The 25,892-nt window shown below is 42.2% G+C and overlaps 1 protein-coding gene across 1 annotated transcript in view; it reads left to right on the forward strand.

The window, feature by feature from the left end:
- Positions 1-25,892, forward strand: part of ofcc1 (orofacial cleft 1 candidate 1) — a 319,195-nt gene that overhangs the window by 22,761 nt on the left and 270,542 nt on the right. Inside the window, exon 2 of the mRNA XM_059646341.1 lies at positions 15,532-15,618. Within this exon, the coding sequence (XP_059502324.1) occupies positions 15,592-15,618 (27 nt within the window). The 5' untranslated portion in view covers positions 15,532-15,591. The remainder of the gene's footprint in view (positions 1-15,531; positions 15,619-25,892) is intronic.

Consider the following 25,892-nt stretch of genomic DNA (forward strand, 5'->3'; position numbering starts at 1 on the left):
TGAAAGAGTCTGGTTCAGAGTCTGAAACAGGAGCTTCTGGCTGAAACGAGAGAGAGACTGGCGTCACAGTTGCCAGGGTGCCCAGAGCATTAAAGCCGGCTTTCAAGAGCCTGACCAAAGCGTTCGGGAACCTGGAGACTCCCAATGCCTTTGTGACCCAGGTAAACAGAATGCATCTCGGCATTTCTGCAGGAGGCAGCATCTTGTAAGTGCCGAACTTACTGTTGATTCAGTGTGTGTGGAGACAAGTAGTGGTTGTTTGCATTATCACCCCCAAAAGGGAGACCTTGTAAGTGACGGCTATTTGAAATGTGGTGTTTAATCAATTCTCAATTAAAACTTTCGTGTTTGTTCTCTGTCGAGAGGATGTACGATGCAGAACCGCTTCACAGTGGGAGCACCTTACTGCCACATGTCTAAATATTAGACATATTTTAAGAGAACTGTGTAAAATTAAGAATTAGTTGCAAGGGTTGGTTCAGGTAAGCGATCCCGGGATAATAGCGAGGCGCTGATGTAGGTTGACGAAGGGAGAATTTTTTTTATGCCTCGTCCTTCGCCATTCTAATTTAATTGAGTAATTTGTGTGCATTGTATATTTAGATTGCATTTTAATAGTTCTTGCAAATGTATATATTGTTGCTTTCACTTTAGATAGTGTTTGGTTAAATCTTTAAAACTATGAGTGAGAGAGCAAGACAGTCAAGTGCTTTACTCATGAAATGCTAAGCTGTTTGCATTTTTAATTCTTTGTACTGTGCGGACATGTACCGTTGAAAAAGTCGAACCTCATAGGCTTAGACAATAATTTTAGTAGTTATTAATCAATTTACGTTTTTAAGCAATTATTGTATGCATTTCCCAGTCATATTGCAAGAAAATAATACTTTTTCTCAGTGTTTGTGCAAAACACGGCTCAGTTCAGTCTCAGAACAGATGAACTTGTGACTGTCATATTCAAGATAAGCGTTGTTTAATTTATGCTGTAAAAGTGAGCACTGCTGTAAACCAAGCACGGTTGTTATTAACAAGCAAAATTAACAAGCATGTATAATTAATTCTTCACAAAAATACAACGTGGCAAAATTAGCCCTGCAGGTGGGTTATATTTTTGCAACGCAATAACAAACATTCCACCCTCTCTGATGAAGGGTCTAGGCCCGAAACGTCAGCTTTTGTGCTCCTGAGATGCTGCTTGGCCTGCTGTGTTCATCCAGCCTCACATTTTATTATCTTGGAATTCTCCAGCATCTGCAGTTCCCATTATCTCTAACAAACATTCCAAGAGCTGTTTGCTTTGTCAGCGGCAGAGGCATGGGAAATTCTGGCCTACTTCAGGACCCCCAGTGTTAACCATTGATGGCTGTGCCTTCAGCTACTGAGATCCCAACTCTGGAATTCTCTCTGCACAGCTTCTCCACCTGCCTACTGATCCCTCCTTAAAGCCTTCTTCTTTGACCAAGCTTTTCATAGAACCTTTAGAGTATGAAAGCAGGTCTTTCACCCCATTGAGCCCCTATCAATTCTTCTGAAGAACATCCCATGCGGACACACTCCCCCATCCCTGTAACCCTGCATTTCCCATGGTTAGCCCATCTTGCCTTCACATCCCTAGGCACTGTAGGCAAGTTAGTATGGCCAATCCACTTAACCTTTGGACTGTGGGAGGAAACCAGAAAATCCCGACAAAACCTAGGCAGACACAATGTACAGCCTCTACACAGGTAGTCACCTGTGAGTGGGATCAAATCCAGATCCCTGGTGCTGAATGGTAGCAGTGCTAATCAGCTGTTGGACAACCTCTTGCAGCTTGATGTGAAATTTTGTTTAATAGTGCCACTGTGAAGCATTTTACAAATGTTAGAATGTTATTTTTCGTAAGAGAAGTTTAAGATGGTGTGTAAATTAATTTGACAATTTTAAGCAAATTTCAGTGAGAAAGATGTATAAAATGGCACTGAATTTAAAAAAAAACCCAAAAGAACTAAAATCAAAGCCAAAAGATTTAAAAGGACATGTTAAACTGGAATATTAAGGTGCAGCACATTGTAAAGTAATATTTAGTTGAAGGAAATTAGTAAACAGGGCAAGTGAGGCCAAGGAAAGAAAGGATCCACAGTCTTATAGTGATTATAGAAATGATCGGATCAGAGGGTACACTAGTGATGGCATGTGAACTATTGTGAATCATTATAATATTTCAAAGTATGCATGTGATGAAGTGACTGATGTTTGTTTTTTGATGCTAGATTCAAGGACTAGCCAGGTACAATCTTGAAGTATAAGAAAAAGGAAAGGTTGATTTTAGAAACTTATGACTCACTTCACACTCACTCTTGAGTCAGAAGGTTGTGGGTTCAAATCTTATTCCAAAAGCAATCACAAAATCCAGGGTGACAGTCCGAAAATAACATCTTCCAAGGATTTGTTAAACCAAAGCCAACACTGGTAGATGCAAAAGGTCATGTGCCACGTCAGAAGAAGAGCAAAAGAACAATCTTCAATGCTCTGGCCACCAGTGATCTTTCAACTGAAAGAAAGAGACGAGTAGTTCCTTATCATATAGCTGTTTGTGGGAGTTTGGATTTTTCCTGCCTTCCAACAGAGCTTACAATTCAAAAAGTACTTTGTTGGCTGTGAAGTGATTTAGATCTTCCTGAGGCCGTGATAGACATTGCGTAAAAACTATTTTTTTGCATCAAATGGACAAAGTAGAATAGTGAAGTGGAGAGAGGGTAGAGTGGTAAAGAGGAATAAAGAGCTCCTAGGACACAATCCTGGTTTTGGCCAATTGATTATCAGTGTTTGATACCTGTGATGGTTGCTGAAACCTGTGACCCTTGGATAGAAAAGTGAAAACTTCAGAAACAAAGGCAACATGGTAGTTGTGAGTAATTTGATCATCTGGTCTGTAGAAAACCTGTTTGGTGCTGTTACTGGGATTTGAGAATACTGTATTGCCTCCTCGCTGCTCATGTAGGACACAATAAGGAAACTGGTGCTAAAGAATTGAAATAAAATAGAAAACAGTTGATGCAGTAAGCAAATACATAGGAAAGAGCTTGATGCGGACCTGCTTTGTTTGAGTAATATTAGGTTAAAATGTTAGACTTTCAGATTAATAATGCCATAATTCCCTATAGTGTGGTAGCAGGTCATTCAACCCATTGAGTCTACAATGACCCTCCAAACAGCATCACACCCAGACCTATCCACCTACCATAACTTTGTAACCTTTCATTTCCCGTAGCTAACCCATACATCACTGGGCACTATGGGCAATTTAGCACAGCCCATCTATCTACCCTGCACACCTTTGGACTGTGGGGGGAAATCAGCAACATGGGGAGATTGTGAAAACTTCACACAGTCGCCTTAGGGTGGAATTGAACCTGGGTCTCTGGTGCTGTGAGGCAGTAGTGCTGACCACTGAGTCACCGTGCCACACTAACAACCTCAGAAGGACTCACAATGCTGGACAGAGAAAGAGAAAACAGTACCCTAGGTACTGCTTGGGAAATTGTAGAATTGGAACCTCTACTTTTCTATCAATTAAATTAAATGGATTGAAATAAAGTAGTGGCAGCCAAAATCCCAGAGCACCATACGGCTGCTCTGTTTTTAGAGACAGACAGTTTGTAACGAGTTTAACCAGAAGGTCACCATGCCTCAGGTGAGGGCTAAGGTCCAGAAGATCAAGGGACCGTCATAAAAAATCTTAGCTGCTGTGGGAATTGAACCTTGGTGTTACATTGCATTGCAGACTAACCATTTAATCAACTGAACTAACTAACTAACCAAAAAAATGACAGGCAGTAGGGTGAAAACTTTTAGCTGTTAATGCAGCCATTCGCAGGTTCACTTCGCCACCAGTTCCTTTAGGAATTAGGATATTACCTCTGTCCACTCCCAATCCAGGTCCTTTGTCCATGAATATTTAACTGTTTCACTCTGTACGTAAGCTGCTCTTGATACTCCTGACTTATGAAACATTTTCAGTATGTTGGAACTCGTTTCTCAACTTTGATGCAACTCTTCACCTGACTTCAGCAGTGCTCAAAAAGCTTGTGATTTTACGTAAACCCGAGTGGAGTAAAACCTGGTGTCATGTGACTTCTGAAAAAATCACCTGCTCCAACTGTATTGGAAATTCAGCATTTTAGCCCTGATTCCACATATCCCCTTCTTTCCTGGATGTTCACTCAACCTTAACTGAATGGTGAGTAACCTTAGTAGCATAGCCAATTTTGTATTTAGGTTTAGCTGTCAAGCCTGGATCATTACAGACTTGCTTACGTCCAACTCTGAAAATAGCACCCATCTCTATAGTCCCTGCCCCTTCCCCACCCCTGTTGACATCTATGTTCTTAATTTTTCCATCTTGATATTTCATTGCTCCAATTCTCTCCACCTTGCTTAAACTCTAACACATCCAGAACTTTGCTGATGCATCCTATGTCACTCTTGAGTTCCAGTCACCCAACACCCTGGGTGATTGCTTCCCAGAACACCTACTTTCTGTCTGCAGTAAAAATCCTCAGCTTCCAGGTTGTCTGCCACCTCAACACACCACCTTATTTCCTGGCCAACATCTCTGACTTAGGCTTGCTGCAGTGGTCCAATGAAGCTCAGCGCAAGCTGGAAGAACAGCACCTCATTTTCCACTTGGGAGCTCTACAGCCTTCTGGACTCAATATCGAGTTCAACAACTTTACAGCTTGAGCTTCTCCCATGTCCTTACCACAACCCCCGCACACCAGGCCTTGCCATCACACGGTCTGCGGTTTCACACAACCCATTGTTAGCCATAAGAGTCCCTATTAATAATTATCCATTCTCTGAGCCTGATCGTTATCCCCTCCTTTGTACAACTGTTCTTCTGCCTCATTGGGCTCTGTTTCCACCTATCATTTAGAACATAGAACATAGAACAATACAGCGCAGAACAGGCCCTTTGGCCCTCGATGTTGTGCTGACCTGTGAACTAATCTAAGCCCCTCCCCCTACACTATCCCATCATCATCCACATGCTTATCCAAGGACTGTTTAAATGCCCCTAATGTGGCGGAGTTAACTACATTGGCAGGCAGGGCGTTCCACGCCCTTACCACTCGCTGAGTAAAGAACCTGCCTCTGACATCTATCTTAAATCTATCACCCCTCAATTTGTAGCGATGCACCCTTGTACAAGCTGAAGTCATCATCCTTGGAAAAAGACTCTCACTGTCCACCCTATCTAATCCTCTGATCATCTTGTATGTCTGTATTAAATCCCCTCTTAGCCTTCTTCTCTCCAGTGGGAACAGAGTCCAGTCCCTCAGCCTTTCTTCATAGGGCCTGTGCTCCAGACCAGGCAACATCCTGGTAAATCTCCTCTGCACCTTTTCCAATGCTTCCACATTCTTCCTGTAATGGAGCGACCAGAACTGCACGCAATATTCCAAATTCCAATACTAGCGTTTTGTACAGTTGCAGCGTGACCTCACGGCTCCGGATCTCAATCCCTCTACCAATTAAACCTAAAACACTGTAAGCCTTTTTAACAGCACTATCAACCTGGGTGGCAACTTTCAGGGATCTATGTACATGGACAACAAGATCCCGCTGCACGTCCACACTACCAAGAATCTTTCCATTGACCCAGTATTCTGCTTTCCTATTATTCTTCCCAAAGTGAATGACCTCACATTTATCTGCATTGAACTCCATTTGCCACCTTTTAGCCCAATTCTGCAGTTTATCCAAGTCTCTCTGCAACCTGCAACATTCTTCCACACTGTCCACCACTCCACTGACTTTAGTGTTATCTGCAAACTTACTAACTCATCCACCAATGCCTGTGTCCAAGTCATTTATGAAAATGATGAACAGCAGTGGTCCCAAAACAGATCCTTGAGGCACACCACTAGTGACCTGACTCCAGGCTGAATATTTTTCATCAACCACCACATGTTGCCTTCTTACAGAAAGTCAGTTTCTAATCCAAACTGCTAAATCTCCTTCAATCCCGTGCCTCTGTATTTTCTCCAATAGCCTACCATGTGGAACCTTATCAAAGGCTTTACTGAAGTCCATGTACACCATGTCAACTGCCCTACCCTCATCCACATGCTTGGTCACCTTCTCAAAAAACTCAATGAAGTTTGTGAGACACGACCTGCCCTTGACTAATCCATGCCGACTTTCATTTAGTTTTTCCCCACTAACCCCCCACCCTATCTTTTGCATAAAAACCAACATTTTCTGAGCTACAATCAGTTCTGAGGGAGAGTGACTGGAACCAAAATGTTAACTCTGATTTCTCTGCATAGATGCTGCCAGCCTTGCTGAGATTTTCCAGCAATTTCTGTTTTTGACTCTGATACATTGTTGAACTCACAAGGGCATCCATGTGTGGGAATTGATTGGAATTAGAAGCATAATCTGTACAGAACTCGAAGTGTTTTAGGTCGACAGTCTTTAGTTTCAAAAAAATTCACAGGCTGGACCGGTTATTGTTCACCTGAAGTTACCCTTGATGATCTCTTTTGAAATGCTGCTGTGTGATGATGGTCCTCCCACCAGCTGTTCAGCACTGAGTCCCAAGATTTTTGCCCAGTGACAAGGAAAGGATGGTCAAAGAATTTAGCTTGGCTTTTATTGGAAAATGACAAAACTGAAAAGATCTATGATATTGTTAAAATAGATATGAAGAGATTATTTCATCTAAACTGTGATCCCAGATCTTGAGTAGGATTCAGTTCCCAACTATGATGAACAACGAGAAGTAATTTTTACCTCAAGAACTTAATGGGTGTGTGAAAGGCATTTTCATGAATAGCACAAGAACTATTTGGCTGGGAATAATTTTGTAAGTTCTAGGATAATGATAATTGAATACTTAATTTAAAAAATAGACTTTCTGCCCTATTAAAAATATCTAATCAGTGTGATGATGTCAGATTTATTACCTGCGCTTGACTTTCACTTCATTATCCGCAGGCACTAAATACAGGAAAAAACACATATATTATCATTTTGTAAATTGTATTGCTTGTTCTTCACACAATGATTAAGTGGATTAGTGTGCTCCACAGTGGTGTAAATCAGCAGGAGCACGTCGATAAAGCATGAAAATAGAAATGCTGGAAATACTCAGCAAGTCAGGCAGCCTGTGTCGTGAGAGAAAGGGAGTCAAGATTACTTGTTTTCGACCTTTTACCTAAATGCCAGGAAGATGCCCAACATTTCCCTGTGTTCTAGCCCCATGGTTATTGCAGCTTTCTTCACTTTTGCACATATACTCATTTACATTTGAAAAAAAAACTCCTTTAGAATTTTTATGGCAAGTCTGCTCTGTGAAAGTATGACATCTAATTTCACTGTAGCTTTTTAATCCATAATGCATACTTGAAAAGCAGAAAATGATGGCTCTTTTACACCTTTATAAATGCTAATCTTTTGAACTGACTCATTTAGATGAACAATTAACACCTCATTATTCAGTGTCTGCCAGTGAATTGCAATTTTAATTGTTATACTCTGATGTTTGTGTTACAGAATTGATTTAAATTGGGCTGGTTTTGCACAAATCTGGGGCTGCTGGTGTTGTGGAATTAAATGCCTGACTGTTTCTTGCACTTGGAGGCAGCATGTTGAATGAGTGAGGAGCCCTGGAGAAACGAGATATGTATACAAGGGCAGAGGAGATTCTGTGTGAGGCAGACAGAAACTCGGCTGATTTTTTTTCCACCTGAGTCCAAGTGACACACGTGTTTTGGAGAGTTTCTTTGTTGTTGAGGCTTAGGCCCTATCTTACCAAAATTGCCTCATTAATTGCCTATCCTACATCTATGTTGTCTCTTAGAATCCCTATAGTATGGAAACAGGCCATTCGGCCCAACAAGTCCATACCGCCCCTCCAAACAGCATCCCATCCAGGTTCATTCCCTTGCCCCTAATTTCCCATGTCTAACCCACTTAACCTAACCTAAACATCCCAGAGCATTATGGGCAATTTAACATAGCCAATCCATCTAGCCTGCACATCCTTGGACTGTGAGAAGAAACCGGAGCACCCAGAGGAAAGCCACGCAGACACGGGGAGAATGTGTAAACTCCACACAGACAGTCCCCCCGAGGCTGGAATTGAACCTGGGCCCCTGGCGCAGTGAGGCAGCAGTGCTAATCACTGAGCTACCATGCCGCCCAATGTCTGCGCCATTGTACCATTCCCACTCAGCAGATATTTGGTGAAACACTAGTATTCTTTGCACCCACGTAATCTTTAAAAGCCTATTGAGCACCTGAATCAGTACTAGTCCTCATTTATAACAGGACAGAAAGACCCCCAGGTAAGGTGGTGTCCAACATCCGTCGTCCTCACCTCCAGTGGAGAGAGAATCCTAGCTGTCACGGGAGAAGACTGGGACTGTTCTGTGGCGATGCAGAAACATTCATGCCCAGCCAAATGAGTATGTACCACACTTCACAGCAACTGTCACATTAGCCCCACTCTCAATCATCGTACACCACTTCCAACCGCTGTGCCGTGATGCCATCTTTCTCTCTCTCTCTCTTCCCCCCACCACGCACCACCACCCCCCCCCCCCCCCCCGGTCTTGTTTTACAGGTTCCACTAACTTACCCAAGACCTCTGGTGAGAAATATTTTTCTCTGGGGCGGCACGGTGGCTCAGTGGTTAGCACTGCAGCCTCACAGCACCAGGGACCAGTGTTCGATTCCAGCCTCGTGTGACTGTCTGTGGGGAGTTTGCACATTCTCCCCGTGTCTGCGTGGGTTTCCTCCGGGTGCTCCAGTTTCCTCCCACAGTCCAAAGATGTGCAGGCTAGGTGGATTGGCCATGCTAAATTGCCCGTAGTGTTCGGGTGTGTTTGGTTATAGGGGGTTGGGTCTGGGTGGGATGTTTCAAGGGGCAGTGTGGACTTGTTGGGCCGATGGGCCTGTTTCCACACTGTAGGTAATCTAATCTGTCTAATCTAATCTAATACTCAGCTCCTTTGGAAGAGCTACTCTCAACCTCCGAGGGTGAGAGTATAGAGACCGCTGTGGGAGCATCAGTTGCCTCTTATAGCCCCCACTGGCTCAGATACTGACATGTCAGGGGCAGAAGTGGAATGTGGAGGTAGTTGGCTGGGGCGTGGGTGCGGGGAATCTTAGGCATTGAAATGTTGGTACAGATGAGCAGGTGCATAAGGTAACAAGGTGCACAAGGTAACAACTCCACAGCTGGCTGAGGAAGAAATGGCCCAATTGTGAGCTTTTGTGGGACTGCAGAGACCAGGCACCAGCTCAGGCCCCAGGTAGGAGACTCATGTTGGCCACTTTGGGAGTAATAGGAGAGCAGAGATGCATATGAAACATAATGGCCCCCATGGCACAGAAACTGCTGCAGTGCAATGAATCTTACATGGTTTCCTCAGGGACTGCTGGAGATGTGTACTTGCTCACACCAACTCTCCATTGCTCACATTGTTGTCAAAACAGAAAGCATGGAGTCAGCAGGCCAGTCAAGCAATATCTCGGTTTTAAAATTGCATCGCTGTCCTCCTTCCCACTTCTGTCACTTCCCCCAGTCTCACAACCCTTCGAGATATCTGTGCCCCTGTGGTGCTGGCCTCCTGACCATTGCTGATAGTCACTTCACCATTGGCTGTAGTTGCCTAGTCCTAAGCCTTGGAATTCCTTCCCCAAACTTTTCTGTCTCCCTTCGTTGCTCTATTCCTTAAAGGGCTCCTTAAAACCTATCTGTTTTGCCATGCCTTTGCTTATCTGCTCTTACACTCCTCCTCGAGGTTCAGTGCTTTATTTTGTTTCTTTTTCCTTTATTCATTCAGGGGAATGAGGGCATCGCTGGCGAGGCCAGCATTTATTGCTGGCATCTCTAATTGCCTAGAGGGCAGTTATGAGTCAACTGTGTTGTTATGGGTCTGGAGTCACATGTAGGCCAGACTATGAGAGGATGACAGTTTCCTTCATTAAAGGACATCAGCAAACTAGATGGATTTTTCCAACAATCCTCAATGGATCCATGGTCATCATTAGACTCTTGGCCCAGATATTTACTGAATTCAAATTCCACCATTTGCTGTGGCAGGATTCAAACACAGGTCCCCAGAACATTACCTGGGTCTTTGGATTTATACTCCAGCCATTGCCTCCCCACTTCAAACCACTTATTTGAAAAACCTTGAGTGCTGTGTTGTGCTGACGGTGCTATCTGAGTATCGTCATTGTTGTATGGATTTCTCCGTTTCTGATTTAAGTCGTGGAGGCTTTATATAAGATTGTACCAAAATAACTTGTAGGTTTATAGATTGTCTTCATTTTTGGCAGCTGAATATTCCCTGATGGTTTGGAAACCTTGGCAAGGAGAAGACCATAATTTTCATTTTGTACCTGTGGACGTACTTACTCAGCCTGCCTGTAGCCAGAAATAAAAGAGCAGCAGCCAGCAGTCATTCCCAGAGATAGGAAGGAGATGCATTTCTTTAGGTTAGGTCTTGACCCCACAAAGGTAGAAGCATTGCCTCATTTATCTTCTGACACTGTTGCCAAAGTCAGGGCTGCTGGTTATAGCTTTGTTGGAAAGAAAATGCAACATAAGCTCTTTAAGGAATCCTAGAAGGTATTAATAATAATATAAAGTGTTCTCGATTCCTCGTTTCTTTTTGCAGCTTCTCTTGGGTGCCTTTTCCCGACGGCTGAGTTATTGCCAGGGACAAAGCTGGTGCTGTGCTAAAAACAGGCGTTTGATAATGTCTGCAAAGTTGGAAACGGTGCCTTATGTTATTATGCATAGCAAGCTGTCAACTCTCCTTGCACTTCTACTAGGTACAGGAGCTCCCTAGGAGGAAAGAAATGCCATTTCATCTTTTGCGTAGATGGGTGCCTTGGCACCTCGTATGGAATCAGTGGTTAAGTATGGGGGAGTAGGTAAATGCAAGGAACATCAAATCCACTTGCGTGAATCTGGAAGAAATTCAGCCTTGAGCTGCTAAGTGCCCTCTCTCTCCTCAGCACTGCCCCACATGTAGGTAGAGACCTCACAGTCATTGTCTGTGACATTTATATTACTGATGGGCAGTATATGCTGGCCTCATTAGTGATGCAGTAACAGAATAATGAACCTGAATCTTTATCCTACTCAACTTTTTAGCCTTCTTTATCAAGGAGCTGAACTGGCTCCCTGTTTTCAGAATGAAGAGCAAAATCCAGGACTCCATTGCATACTCCTGCAGACAGTCTAGGTAGTTAGATCACTGTTTCATAATGAGTTTCTATGCAAGCTCTGTTTTTGGTGTGGCATTGACTATAACATTACTCAGTTTAGGTACATGGATTCCTGATGGCAGTCAGGAAACGCTGGCTTGCTCTTTCTCCATGAATGCTGCCTGACCCACTGTGATGTCTAGCATTTTTTGTTTTCAGTTTAAAAAATAGACTTGCACCTGTAACAAAAAAAAAAAGAACTGCGGTTGCTGGAATTTAGAAACAAAAATGGAAATCGCTGGAAAATCTCAGCAGCCTGGCAGCATCTGTGGACTGAAGCCAGAGTTAACATTTCAGGTCTAGTGACCCCTCTTCAAAGCCCTGGTGTTCTGTTGCACCTTCTGTGGCTATATGGGAAGGTGTCATGGAGATGGTTGAGTGATATTGGTGGTTGTGGAATGGACTAGGCTGTCCCGGAGAGAATGATCCCTGTGAAATGCAAACAGGAAGAGTGAGAGGAAGATGTGTTTGGTGGTCCAAACTTATCCCTTCGCCTCCTCCCTGCTCACTATCAAAGGGCCTAAACAGGCTTTCCAGGTAAAGCAGGTGTACCTCCTCCGACCTTGTGTGTTGTATTAGCTGTGTGACCTACTCTACATTGTAGAAACTAAATGCAGACTGGGTGACCGCTTTGCGGAACACCTCCAGTCTGTGCACAAGCAAAAATCGCAACCTCACTGTAGCTGGTCATTTTAACAAAGCATCCGCTCGCATGCCTACACATCTGTCCTCATCATGCTACTGTGTTCCAGTGAATCACAGCACAAACTGGAGGAACAATATTTCATCTTCAGACTTGGCACTTTGCAGCCTTCTGGACTTTATAATGAGTTCAACACCTTCAAATTGTGAACTAGTTCTTCCCTTTCTTTTAGCTTGGTAGCATGTGTTTTCTTACCTCTCCCCATTCCAGTGTCTGCCCTCTCAAGTCTGGCAGGAGACACACCATTGTTCTGTCATTCTCACATTCTGATCACTTAATCTGAATGACCAACATCTTTTCTCCACCAGTGCCCTGCATCCACCCCCCCCCACTTCCAAAATATAACAGAAATACTGTCCCCTCCACACATCACTTCAACTCTGATGAAGAGTTATCTGGAACTCAAAATGTTAGCTTGCTCTGTCCCCATAGATGCTGTCTGACTCGCTTTGATCTCCAGCATTTGTTGTTTTCAGTACACATTCCAGCATATGCAGTCATTTGCTCCAGCATCATAAACTGACAACTATACTAATGTTAGTTTGTTAATAATCTAAAAGACCATGCTCATGCTCCATTGACACGTGTTCAAATGACAGTTGGTGGAATTTAAATTAATTAAACAAAAACCTATCAATGATAGATTGCTGTAAACACCCATCTGCTTCATTAATTTCCTTTAGAGAAGGAAATCTATCATCCTGGCTTGAATTGGCCTGCATGAGACTCCAGACCCTCTGATGTAGTTGAGTCAATTTGTTTTGGAGGCAATAGGGATGGGCAACAAATTCTGGTTTTGCCAACAATCCCCACATCACACAAATGAGAAAATGCTCAATTTTCAAAAGGAAGCTCAGGGTTTTCAAATAAGGCTTTGTAGGTGTAGCTTAGGAATGAAAAAGGGGAAGTCATATTGCTGAGAGTGTGTTGTAAATCCCCAAACAATCAGTAGGCATTAGAGGAGCAGATATATAGATAATTCACCAAGGTGTGTACAAAGAATAAGAGGCAATTATATTAGGGGATCTCAACTTGCCCAACATTAATGAGGACAGTCATTGTGTAAATAGTTTAGAGGGGATAAGTTTCTTATAATATATTCAGGAGAGCTTTTTATATCATCATGTAGGTGGTCCAATAAGGAGTGGTGCATTACAGGACAAATTCTGAGGAACAAAGCTGGTATGAGGTATTTGAGGTAGCTGTGGGAGAGCATTTTAGTGTCAGTGACCACAAACCATACGTTTCAAATTTGGCACAGAAAAGGATAAAGATTGTTTGAAAAAAAAATGATTTGGATTGAGAGAAGGCAGATTTTATTAAAATAAGGCAAGATCTGGTCCAAGCACAATTACTTCTGGGTAAATCTATGACAGAACAAAAATGGAATTGGCATAAGTAAAGGCCAGCATGTTTCCTTTGGTACGAATTCTATGAGCAACAAGCCCAGAGAATCCTGGATGGAATATGAAGGAAAGGAAATGCTGTTAACAGATACAAAGGGAGCAAATCAGTGGAGGCCCTGGCACAGTATGGAAGGTGCAGGGGAGATCTTAGGGAAGCTATGAGGAGAGCAAAAAAGGGACATGAGAAGACTCTGAAGGGTAAGCAGGGAAAGAGTAGGGCCCAATAGGGTGTGGAGCTGGAGGATATTGATAGGGTGTTAAATGAGTACCTCATGTCCATCACTTTGGAGGAGGAGGATGCAGGTACGTAATTTGGGAAGAGGGAATGTGAGGCTCTTGAGCTATTTGACATAGTGAGTGAGGGACTTTTGAAGGTTTTTGGTGGACTTAAAAATAGGCAAATCCCTCAGTCTGTGTGACTTATGCCCCAGGTTGCTGTGGGAAATGAGGGAGGAAATTATTGGGGCTTTGACAAAGTCTTAACTCTTCACTAGTCACAAGGAGGAGGAGCCAGAGAACTGCAGCACAGCTAAGATAACAAAGTGTGAAGCTGGATGAACACAGCAGGCCAAGCAGCATCTCAGGATGACAAAAGCTGACATTTCGGGCCTAGACCCTTCATCAGAGTCTAGGCCCGAAACGTCAGCTTTTGTGCTCCTGAGATGCTGCTTGGCCTGCTGTGTTCATCCAGCTTCACAGTTTGTTATCTTGGATTCTCCAGCATCTGCAGTTCCCATTATCTCTGGAGCACAGCTAATGTGGCTCCACTTTTCAGCAAGGGTGGTCAGGATAAACAAGGGAATTACAGAATGGTGAGAAAATTCTGAAGGAGAGAATTAATTTCCAATTGAAGAGGCAGGTTTGGTCAGGGATAGTCAGCATGGCTTTGTCAGAGGGATGGCATGCCTAACAAAACTGAATTTTTGGAGGACGTGACCAGGTGTGTAAATGTAGTTAATGAAATTTGCACGGTTTTCAGCAAAACCTTTGACGAGATCCCACATAGGAGACTGAGAAAGAAGTTAAAAGCAAATGGATCTAGGCTTTGGCAAGTTAGATACAGATTGGCTCAATGTTAGGAGTCAGCGGGTGGTGGTTGAAAGCTGTCCTGTGACTGGAGGCCAGTATCCAGAGGCAAAACACAGGGATCAGTGCTGGGTCCTTTGGTGGTTGTGAAGATCTAGAAATGCTATAGAAGAGAATGAGAGGCAGATAATAAATAACTTTGCTGATGACATGAAGACTGTGCGGCTACAGGAGGATATAGATGGATTGGTCAGATTGGTAGATCAGTGGCAGAGGAACTAACAAGATGAGGGAGAACTCAACAAACGATAGGACACTAGGGAGCTCAGAGAAGCAGAAAGATCTTGGAGTGACAATTCCCTGAGTGACAGGACAGGTTAATAGGGTAGTTAAGAAGGCATATGGGACACGCCTTTATCTATCATGCATAGATTATAAGAGTAGGAAGACTATGTTGGAGTGGTACAAGATTTTAGTTTGGCCACAGCTGGAGTACTGAGTGCAATTCTGATCACCAGACTATAGGAAGGATGGGATTGGACTGGAGAGGGTGTGGAGGAGATTCATTAGGACGTTGTCTGGGATTGTGCAGTTTAGCTATGAAGAGAGGCTGGATAAGCTTGGGCTGTTTTCTTCGGAACCGAGAAGGTTAGGGGGACCTGACTGAGCTGAATAAGATTATGAGGGATAGGGGAAGGGTGGATAGGTAGCAGCTGTTCCCCTTAGTTAAAGGCTTAGTAACAAGGGGCTTAATTTCAAGGCGAGAATAGGAGGCTTAGAAGGGATCTGAGGAAAATATTTTTTCCCTCAGACAAATTCTGGAATGCGTTGCCTGGGAGGAGGAATCTTCACAAACCTTAAAAATTACTTGGATGAGCACTCAAAATGTCATAACAGTCAAGGCTATGGGCCTAATGCTGGAAAGTGGAACAAGATTAGATTCAGAGTAATTTTCTGTTGGTGCAGATTTAATGGGCTGAAAGGCATCTTCTGTACTGCATGATTTTATGATTAATGAGATAATTAATGACTCTAAGTAGGAAAAAATGAAACTTCCTGAAAAGAGTTTATCAAAACTAGGTGAAAATTGTTGTAAATGTGACTTTACTTCTTTCTGATTTATAGGTAGGATTTCTGCGATCTGTAGAGTAAACAGATACAGTGTATGAGACAACTGATTTCCAGATGGAAGAAGAAATGATGTATGAGCAGGTAGGTACAATGATCGGTGATGCTGGCAGAGTGGCCCTTTCCTGTGCAGTGTTGATATTTGTTATTAAAGCTGGAAACAATGAATTGACCATTGATACTGTGATGTAGAGAGGACCATTTGCAATTCCAGCCTTTGAAATCTGAATACAGTTGTATCAAATTCCTCTCTGTTGTTTTAATGGTGGCCTTAACCTCTTTGCGATTTAAATAACTTAGTTGCTCATTAATATGGAGAGAAAATGCATTTCAAAGTGTGTAGGAACACAATACTGTCTATATTCAGGATACGTTGAAAAGGTGTAAAGGGATTTGTTCATTTCAGTCTTCCTATGTTTGTTCATTCTGACTGTGTTTCGAAAACTCCAAATCTGTGATGGTTTGTTGGCAGCTTTAGGAGCTTTACGGGTTGTACTGTGTTTATCTATTTTAATTTCATAGTATTCTTTAGCTTTTACCTCAGATTAGCAGCTTAAAGTTAAGTATTTCAAATATGCTTGATATCACGATGGATGTATTGTACCACTGTGGAGCGTTTGGGATCAGGATATTGTGCTTAAGGGGGTAGTTTGAGAAGAGCTAGTTCACTTGAATAGATGGCTGACATGTGGTTCAGAATAACACCAATAGTTCCAGCATCTAGCCATTTTCCAGCTGAGGTAGGTTTGAGGCCTAGCTGCCTCTTTGCCCTCTCTGAATTACAAATAGCAACAATACAGCATGAAGCCGTAGCTCCTGACCCTTGAATAAACAAAGGTGCCATCTGGCAAAGCAGAATGCTCTCACATCATTTTTTCCTCTTCATTCAGCCAAGTAGAAGCTGGATCACTGACAACACCAGTCACTCTTTCTTTCTGTAGAAGTCTTTAATTTCAAGAATGCTACAAATGCTGATTTTTCTGCTCATCCTTCCATTCCGCACGATGCATTTATTGTTGTTACACCGGTGACCAAAGGAGTCTCCTAGTATAGGCAGTCCCATACTCAGTGGCAGACAACACTGAGTATTTCATAAGATTGACTGGAAAAGGGCACCTTGACTCAGTGGTTAGTGCTGCTGCTTTATGGTGCCAGGGATTTGGGTTTGATGCCAACTTCGGGCGACTGTCGGTGTGGAGTTTTCATTCTCCCTGTGTCTGTGTGCGTTTCCTCCAAGTGATCCGGTTTCCTCCCACATTCCGAAGATGTGCAGTTTAGGTAGATTGATCTCACTAAGTTGCTCAAAGTGTCCAGGGATGTGCAGGGTAGGTCGGTTAGTCACAGAGTGATAGAGTAGGGGCGGGGGGGTGCAATGCTGTTTGGAGGATTGGTATGGACTCGATGGGCCGAATGGCCTGTTTCCCGACTGGAGAGATTGGGGAAGGGAGGGCAAAATAGGGAGAGTAGGAAATGAAATGGGGAGACCAGGGTGGTGAATGGGAAAAGTGAGAGTGGCGGAATAAGAGAGGTGGGAAGGGGAACAGGATGTGATTAGGGAGAATTGGAATAGTACTGAGGGTTATGGTAGAGGAAGTGGGAGCAATGCAACAACTGATGCTTTGGCATGCATAATGATGCTATAAAAAGGTGGAGAGACTATGTGTACTGTCGTGGCTAGAATGGGAGCTGACTTCGTGAACACTGTTTCCGAGTTGTCAGTGATAGGAGTTCCAGCAGTTCTTCACAAAAATTTCCCACTAGTTACTCGATGTTGAAGATCATAAATTGGCATGATCCCTAAGTGAAAATTGTGAGCGAGTGGACAGGGCGACCTTAGATAGCGAGGGTGCCTGCCTGTAAGGTGTGTGACACCGTTTTATAACTCCATATTTCTACCTTGGAGCTTGTGATCTGAAAGGGAAGTGAAATGGAATGAGCTGGTCCTGGAAAAAAACACCCAGGCAGCAGGGACTCAGGATATGCAGGCAGAAGAGCTCGCTCGAACAACACTGCAGGTAAGATGAGGAGTGAAATAGATACCCTTTTAGAATATTGATAAGCTCTCCTCTTCATGATGGATATTCACTGTTGCGGTCTGGCCTTGCGTGATTAATTCACCGTAATGTTGTTGGTTCCAAGCAATGCAACGTCTTATGCGGCTAGCTGAATATAAAACACCTGTGAATCAGTAAAACTGGATCTCTCGATAGCCAGTTTTTGACGAGCCCTAGTCACTGTACATTTACTTACAGCAAATTCTACAAAACTAATGTTTCCTGGACCAAATAACCTAGCATCAAAAAATGCTTTATGAGGTGTATTTATAATTTTACCTTTTCCTTTTGTATGTGCATTGGATCTGCATATAATGCAGGATTAAAATACACGATATGCACAAAAGTTCAGTCATGGTGATTTTTTCCCACTCGTATCAAATCTGTAAGTATACTCATGTAAAATTTTTTCTTTAAGGAATGAACCACTTACAATGGATGACCACCAGATCAACATTCTAGAGAGATCAGTTCTTGGTCTCAGGTCAGCTGTGTTGTAGACTTAGTTATTAAACAGTGGAAGCAGGGATGCCTTGTGTTTAGCATAGGAGATGGTTTGTGATCCCGAACCTTTCTGTTTTAATCCCTATTCTTAATCTTTGTAAAGTGGGTTCGGGGTGAAAACTGGATTTAAAACACAGCAAAGAAACCAGCTGGAGAACCGGAAGACTTTGTGGGATCAGTATTGCTAATTCCTCTTAAGTGAGTGAGCTGGGATCCAGACCATGTTAGGATTTCTCAAATTTGAGGGAATGGAGTGGGGTAGTAGGCTTTCATGGCTGTTCAGAAATTCCTCCTTGGTCTCTATTGGTCTGTCTGCTCCAGTTCCTCTCGCTGTGTCTACCACAATGTCAGAGGTTTAGGACTGTTCTCTTCATGGCTCCTACACCTATTATGTTGTCGTTCACTATTCAGGACTCCTGCTTCTTCAGCCTGGTGCTGCTTGCTCCTCATGTTTCCTGCGTGTGTCCCTGGTTCCTTCCCGCATGTCTGATTTCTGACTGAGGCCACACATCTGCTATGTCTTGGAAGCAACTCTCAAATCCTGAAGGCTGCATGTTTGCAGTTGACCTGGCTGAGAGTTACCAAAGCAATCATAGGATTACCCTGCTTGGATTGCTGGTAGAAATTGGGCTCTAGTATTCTGACATGCACAACAGTCCAAAAGTCAAATGTGATGGGTTCTAGAATTAGAAAGGATGGAGTGGCTGGAGCAGCTCTGCTACACATTATACATTTTCCATCCCTTTGATGCACCTCAATTCAGACATCAGCTCAATGATGGAACAACTAATATTATTCAAACCAGTGACTGCGATGCCTGAATTGAGGAACATCAATGATAATTGTTCCATCATTGAGTTGTTAGAACAGCATTCAACTTCTGACACATGCATTTATGAAGGTAAGCATGCAGGTACAGCAGACTGTGAAGGAGGCAAACAGTACGTTGTCCTTCATAGCGGGAGGATTGAGTAGATTTGCTGGGATAGCTTGCTGCAGTTATTTGGGGCTTTAGAGCATACCTGGAGTACTGTGTGCAGTTTCAGTCTCCATAGCTGAGGAAGGATGTTCTGGTTATAGAGGAACTGTGATGAAGGTATACCAGACTGATTCCTGGGACACAGGATTGACATATGAAGAGATTGGATGGGTTAGGGGTATCGCGACTGGAGTTTAGAAGTGTGAGAGTGGATCTCTTAGAAACCTATAAAACTCTAACAGGATTAGGCAAATATAAGAAACCTGATCAAGGAGCCCAGAACCAGGGGTCACAGTTTTAGGATGCAGGCTAGGCCATTTGGGACTGAGATGAGAAGGAATTTCTTCACCCAGAGAGTGGTAAAGTTATGGAATCCTTTGCCGCGGAAGGCAGTTGAGGGCAAAACATTGAATTATTTCAAGGAAGATTTAAATACAGTTCTAAGGAATAAAGGGTATGGGATGAAAGCAAGAACAGGATACTGAATTGGATGTGTAGCCATGACCATATTGAATGGTGGAACAGTCTAGAAGGGCCAAATAGCCTACTCCTGCTCTTATTTTCTATGTTACCAAATCCTTATGGTGTTGTACACACTATAGAGCCCAACACCTCCCCCCTCCAACACACTGCCACAGCCCCACTCAATCCTGCATAACTTCTCGTTACGATGCATCATCATTTCGCCGTGTGCCAGTCCTCATTGTATTTACTCCTCAGAGCGCCAAGTCCATTGATCTACCCATGCATAGGAGACAGAGAGCTGGGAAATTTAGCTCCTTGTTCATCCACTATATTTCCTACCTTTACCTCAAGGTTTCTTTCACTTGTTTCTTTTATATCACTTTTTATATCACTTGGTCCCCATCCTCAACTATTGGAAAGGCTATACATATTCCCAACAGCTACATAGCCACCAAACCTTACGTAGCTGCATCCTTTAAATTTTGTTTGCAGTCTCTAAACACAACACCACCAATACCAGAATTTGATTCTTTAGGCTTAGTGGAGTGGTAAGGGAAGGCTCACAGTCACAGTAACATTACTGATAATGGGAACTGCAGATGCTGGAGATTCCAAGATAATAAAATGTGAGGCTGGATGAACACAGCAGGCCAAGCAGCATCTCAGGAGCACAAAAGCTGACGTTTCGGGCCTAGACCCTTCATCAGAGAAGGGTCTGATGAAGGGTCTAGGCCCGAAACGTCAGCTTTTGTGCTCCTGAGATGCTGCTTGGCCTGCTGTGTTCATCCAGCCTCACATTTTATTATCACAGTAACATTACTGTTTGTGCACCAATGAGCTTAAAGCTTGCATAACATGTGTTCTGCAATTAAAGTATAAAAATAGGCAATTTGAATTGCCCATAAAAGAACTGGTTTGAAGCATTAATTCCAATACTGGCAAGTGCTGAGATATAAATGTCATTTTGATTTTGATCATAAATTAATAATAAGATTTTGACAGTCCACAATGTATAAACTTTGCATGGAGGTTTGTGTCAGTGAAGGATTGCAATACATTCATAGATAGGGAAGATATTATGTTTGTAATGTGCTATATTAATGCATGTCGTAAAGCAAGCCTTTTCAACTTCCTGGCCCAGGACTCTCGATGTTCTTTTACCACACGGGTTGTGCTTTGAATTTCAGGGCTTGATTGATATTTTGTGATCAAGTGAAGTTAAACATACAGCTTGTGAGCAGTGATTTTTGCACTGCTGCACTAACCATTGTGACACATCACTCTCTTTCCTAGGCTTTTAGCCAATAAACACTGTTATAAAGTCACTGAATCCCTGCAGTATGGAAGTAGGTCACTCAGCCCATCAAATCTACACTGACCATCCAAAGAGACCCAACCTATTTCTGTAAGCCTGCATTTCCCATGGCTAATCCACCCAATCTGCACATTTTTGGATTACGGGAGGAAACCAGAGCGTCCAGGGGAAACCTCCACAGACATAGGGAGAATGTGCAAACTCCATGCAGACAGTCACCTGAAAGTGGGATCAAACCCAGGTCCCTGGTGCTGTGAGGCAGCAGTGCTAACCACTGAGCCACTATACCCCTTTGACTGTCACTTACTTTACATTCCAGTCAATCTTATGAAACACTCAGTGTTGCCTGCACTTCTGTATATAGCATGCACAATGTTTGACTCTTAAGCACAATGCCATGATGAAAGTGAAGTGTACCACCTAAATTCAAGCTGGCATTTTGCATTTGGCTGCTTTGTAAAGTTTTAGTTAAGAATGAAATGGTATTAGTTGTGAGTTGTCAAGGAAAAAATACATGTCTCTGGCAATTGTCACTAAAGATGTTGCTGATTCCTTAGTTGTCTTGGCATCGGATTCACACTCAACCTGTACCCTGAAAAGAAAGTAGATTTAATCCCAACAGAGAACCCTGATACCTAACCTGGCCTTATTTGTTATAGACAAACTGAAGGGACTGTTGGAATTGGCCCAAGGACTGCTGTTGCTGAGGACAGCAGGTGTATTAAACAGCATACCTTACACATTAACTATGTTATCACTGTATTATGTTACTGTTGTGCATCAAAGTGCAAGGAAAAATGACTAATGGTGATGCAAATAGTATTGCTCAAGCACCACATAAAATATCACAAGATCAGCTAATTACTTGTTTTCTGTTCTGAAGAAAGCTTGCCTAACCTGAAACATTAACTCTGCTCTCTGTCGACAGATGCTGCTGAATTTCTCCACCAGTACCTGTGATTATTTTCTGTGACTACCTTAGCAGATTACAGAGAATCCCTACAGTGTGAAAAAAAGCCATTCAGCTCATCAAGCCTGCATCAAACCACCCAGACACCCTAACCCTGAAATCCCACATACATCATATCCACTGGTCTGCACATCCCTGGATACTATTGACAATTTAGCATGGCCAATCCATCTGACCTGCATGCCTTTCGATTGTAGGAGCAAACTGGAGCACTCACACAGATGCAGGGAGAACATGCAAACTCCACACAGACAGTTGCCTGAGGCTGAAATTGATGGTCCTGGGGTCCATGAGGCAGTAATACCATCCACTATGCTGCCATGCCACCCAATTTCAATTAGAAACCAAAACATGACAAGAGCATATCTCTATCCTGATGGAAAATCAGTAAATTCCTTCTGTTAGTTGTCTTCCCATCTTTTTTTCTTTTGTTCTGCACACTCAGTGAGGTAGACCTCTCAGTTTGTGCAGTAAGCGTCAAATTTGGTGGAATGGGCCTGAGATTTGTTGAGGTAGGCTTTACGTTAAGTGGGAAAAGGCTCAAAATTGATGAGACGGGACAATTGGTGTGGTAAATGTTAGATTTAAAAGACTTGTTTGCAATAAACTAAGATTCGCATTTTGTCAGATAAGACTCATTAAGAATTTAATGACATTCTGACTCATTTTTAGTGAGATAGGGCCAATTCTAAATGGTATTCAGTGGAATGGGGAGGGGTGCTGGTCGTGGCATTGGTGCAGAATCTGCTATAAGTGCTTGCGACATGTAAGATGACTGTACCATTTTTGCAGTCAGATGAAATTTAAATTTGATTGGCTGGTAGTTGAGAAACACTTCTCTGATTTGGAGAAGAACATGGCAATTCTCTAATGCGCTGAGACAGAAGTTAATGCTTAAAAGGCAGGTAAAGCATTCTAGGGGAGGATGAGGATTGAAGGGAGTGGCTGTAAGAACCAAATTCTCTGTGGGGTCAGGAAGAGTCATTGCAGAAACCAGACCACCGTGTTACCTGAGAAACCTCCAGAAGCCATTTAAAGGCATGCTTCAAAATCAAGACAGATGAAAACTTTAGCTGTAACCACCTTTGACCTGTAAACTCCCCAACTAAATCTCAAGAGCAGTAATGGAAATCATTCACATTGCTTTGTTAATGTAGCAAGTTAGAAAGCATGTGATTGGTGTTAATTTATTAATTGACTGTGTAGATGTAGAGGAAACAGATGACACTGTTGTGCGGAAGGAGCTATAGGACTGAGCAGTTAATAAACTCTGTTCACAAAGAAAGATGTCTTGGTTTCTGTCTCACTGACTGACCTGGATCCAGATTGACATATTTTGCCTGTTAGTGCAGGAATTCTGTTTGCGGAAACAGTTAAAGCAACTTAATTTGATTCAGTGTTATTGAAGTAAGGCCTGCCAGCCTGGGTAGGAAACCAAGATATGGATGGCTCAAATGAATTAATTTTTATGCCACTGCAAAGTTATTCCTCTCTTTGACTTACAATTTGCACATAGACTGCTGTTGGGAAACAGTAACTTTACGTTGTGCTGCTGAGCTGTTGATAGGGTCTGTCCGTGTGATCTTTGTAAACAGATAAGGGCAGTGCGGACAGCTCAGAGCGGAGCTTGTTTACAGCAAGACAGAAGAAAGCAGTTAGACATAAATTAGGGCTGACGGTTTCATGAAGCACAATTGGTTTGATTGCAGATTCAATGTGACTGCCCTGAACTGAGCGATGATCCGTACAGTATGCAAAATTCCTTGCCTTGCTGGTCTGTGCCCACCAGCCTTGCAGCAGCTTTCCCAAAGCCCTCAGCTATGGCTTTGAGTGGAACCAGAACTGAACATGCCATTGTTGTGTCCAAATTCCTTTTGACAACAATCACATTCTTTTAAAAACTTAGTAGATTTTACTTGTCACTGGTTATAAATGAATTTTTGTTACAATGCAAGCATTTCCCTCTCATGTATTTTATTTCTAAATAGTCAGAAGGTATGCCACACCATACTAAAATTAGTGCAAGATGCAACATTTGTGCATAAAGGAGGTTCTGCCATTAAGGCCATTGAACTTCAAAACCAATATTTCTCCCTATGTGGTGGTTGTTGGAATTTTATCACTAGTTTCCTATTTAACACATTTGTTTTAATGGTTCCTTTGGTGCAAGTTTGTTAGGTTCTATTTATTCCCTTTTTTCAGTTTATTAAATGCTATCTCAATGAAATCCTTGCTGACAGAAGAAAGCGGAGATTACTGCATGTGTATCTAAATTAGCAGCCAATAGGTGCTTAAAGTTTAACATTTCAAATCTCTATTTAAGTAGATGAGGTTTGTGATGTATGTTTATTTTTAATGATCAAGATATTTTCAGTACCAGTGCATCTCTAAATAATAATAAAAACAAATGTTCAATCAGAGCAAGTAGGTAATTTCTGTTTATATACGTAAGAATAAATTATATATCACCTCAAAATATATTCACATGCTTTAAGTAATGAATTAACTCTTTCCTAGAATCCCGTGATGGTTGCTATCGAACATCATGAGAGTTGAGTAAAGTGTTTTCTATGATTTGCATATTGCAACAGAATCTTTTCAGTAAAGCACTCATTTCCATTGAGTATTTGCTAAGCATTTGGTCTTCCTTATGAGCTGCACAGTTTTAAGCAGATAAATAAACCATGATCATACCATTAGGTATTGTTACTGAGAGGCTTATTTTGCCTTAATCAGTGAGCCACTGTATAAGCACTGCACAGAGTGGCACAGAGAACAGTTGGATACATGTTGATAAATATGCCCTGATGAAGAACAAAGCATTCTGAAAGTGTGTGGAACAGGAATTTGCTCAAGTATGAGAATGATGCCTAAAAACTGAACCCATCTTTTTCTCTCAGAAGTTATGTGCATTTCTGTTTTGATTTTTTGCTTGTCAGCTTTCATGCTTGTTCACTTTATGTAAGATTAAAGAATTGCCCTGTTCGACATACATCTGACTGAAAGCATATTTTAAGAATTGGCGGGGCTGGCAGTAATGGAGTGGAGATAAAAGCTGATGATTCCCATGTCTGTTCTCGACTGCGTGAGACAGTAGTCTGAAGACAATAAAAAGGAAACTGGATGAAGAAGTATGCTTATTGGGGTTCATGCATTTGGAAAGTCAACCTGACAAAGCATGATCAAATGAAAAACCTTCTGACTGGCTTTTATTTTGTGTGTTGTATTATTCAGCACAAGGAACATTTGTAGTTGGCTATTTCAGAAATTATAATGATAAATCTTATATGGTATAATGACAGGAGAGTACATATTAAAATTCTTTTTGCAGGTAACCACATTAGGACAGTACTAATCTGTTGCAGCCATTGAAGGGAATAAAAAGATTGTAATCTTGACCCATCTGTGTGCCACTTATTGCGTTTTCAGAAAACGTCTCTAAGTAGTGCTTTATAGATTGTTTCCACCCCACAAAAAAAAGAGCAAAATAAAAAAACCCCACACGGAGAACTTATTAAAAGACCTTAAGCAATAGCATCGCAGTATTCAACACTCGCTAGTGAGAGTTGGTACAGAAGTGGTGCTTTTTATGGTTCACAGTCTGAGTTTCAGGCAATAAGCTGTGCGTTGAATGTGTATTCTGAGTTTAGGAACTGATACCATCGATTGGTTGGAAGCATTGTGATGCTTTGGAAATGAAAAATAACACTGAGGCAGAAATATTTTTGTGATTTGAGTTCCAATGCATGCCTGAAAGGAACAGCCGCACAAATAATTCTGCAGAGTCTGCTGAAGGGAAAGTAGAATATTGAGTAGGCATTCAGAAGTATTATAATGGAAAATGGCCTTTAATGATCAATGACCAGATTAAAGGTTCATTAATTACAAATTGCGGGCACCAAGAAATAGATGCAAAAAAAAAATGACCGGAAACCTTCAAGGAACTCAGTTGGAACACACAATTTAAAAACCTTAACAAATTTGGAACACTTTAAATGTTAAGCCTTTATATATTCGTACAAACAAAATATAAAACAGATTGAAGAAGCCCAATGACCTTCATTATGTATT

This window comes from Stegostoma tigrinum, chromosome 5 (genome assembly GCF_030684315.1).
Source record: "Stegostoma tigrinum isolate sSteTig4 chromosome 5, sSteTig4.hap1, whole genome shotgun sequence".
In the NCBI taxonomy this organism is placed as follows: Eukaryota; Metazoa; Chordata; class Chondrichthyes; order Orectolobiformes; family Stegostomatidae; genus Stegostoma; species Stegostoma tigrinum.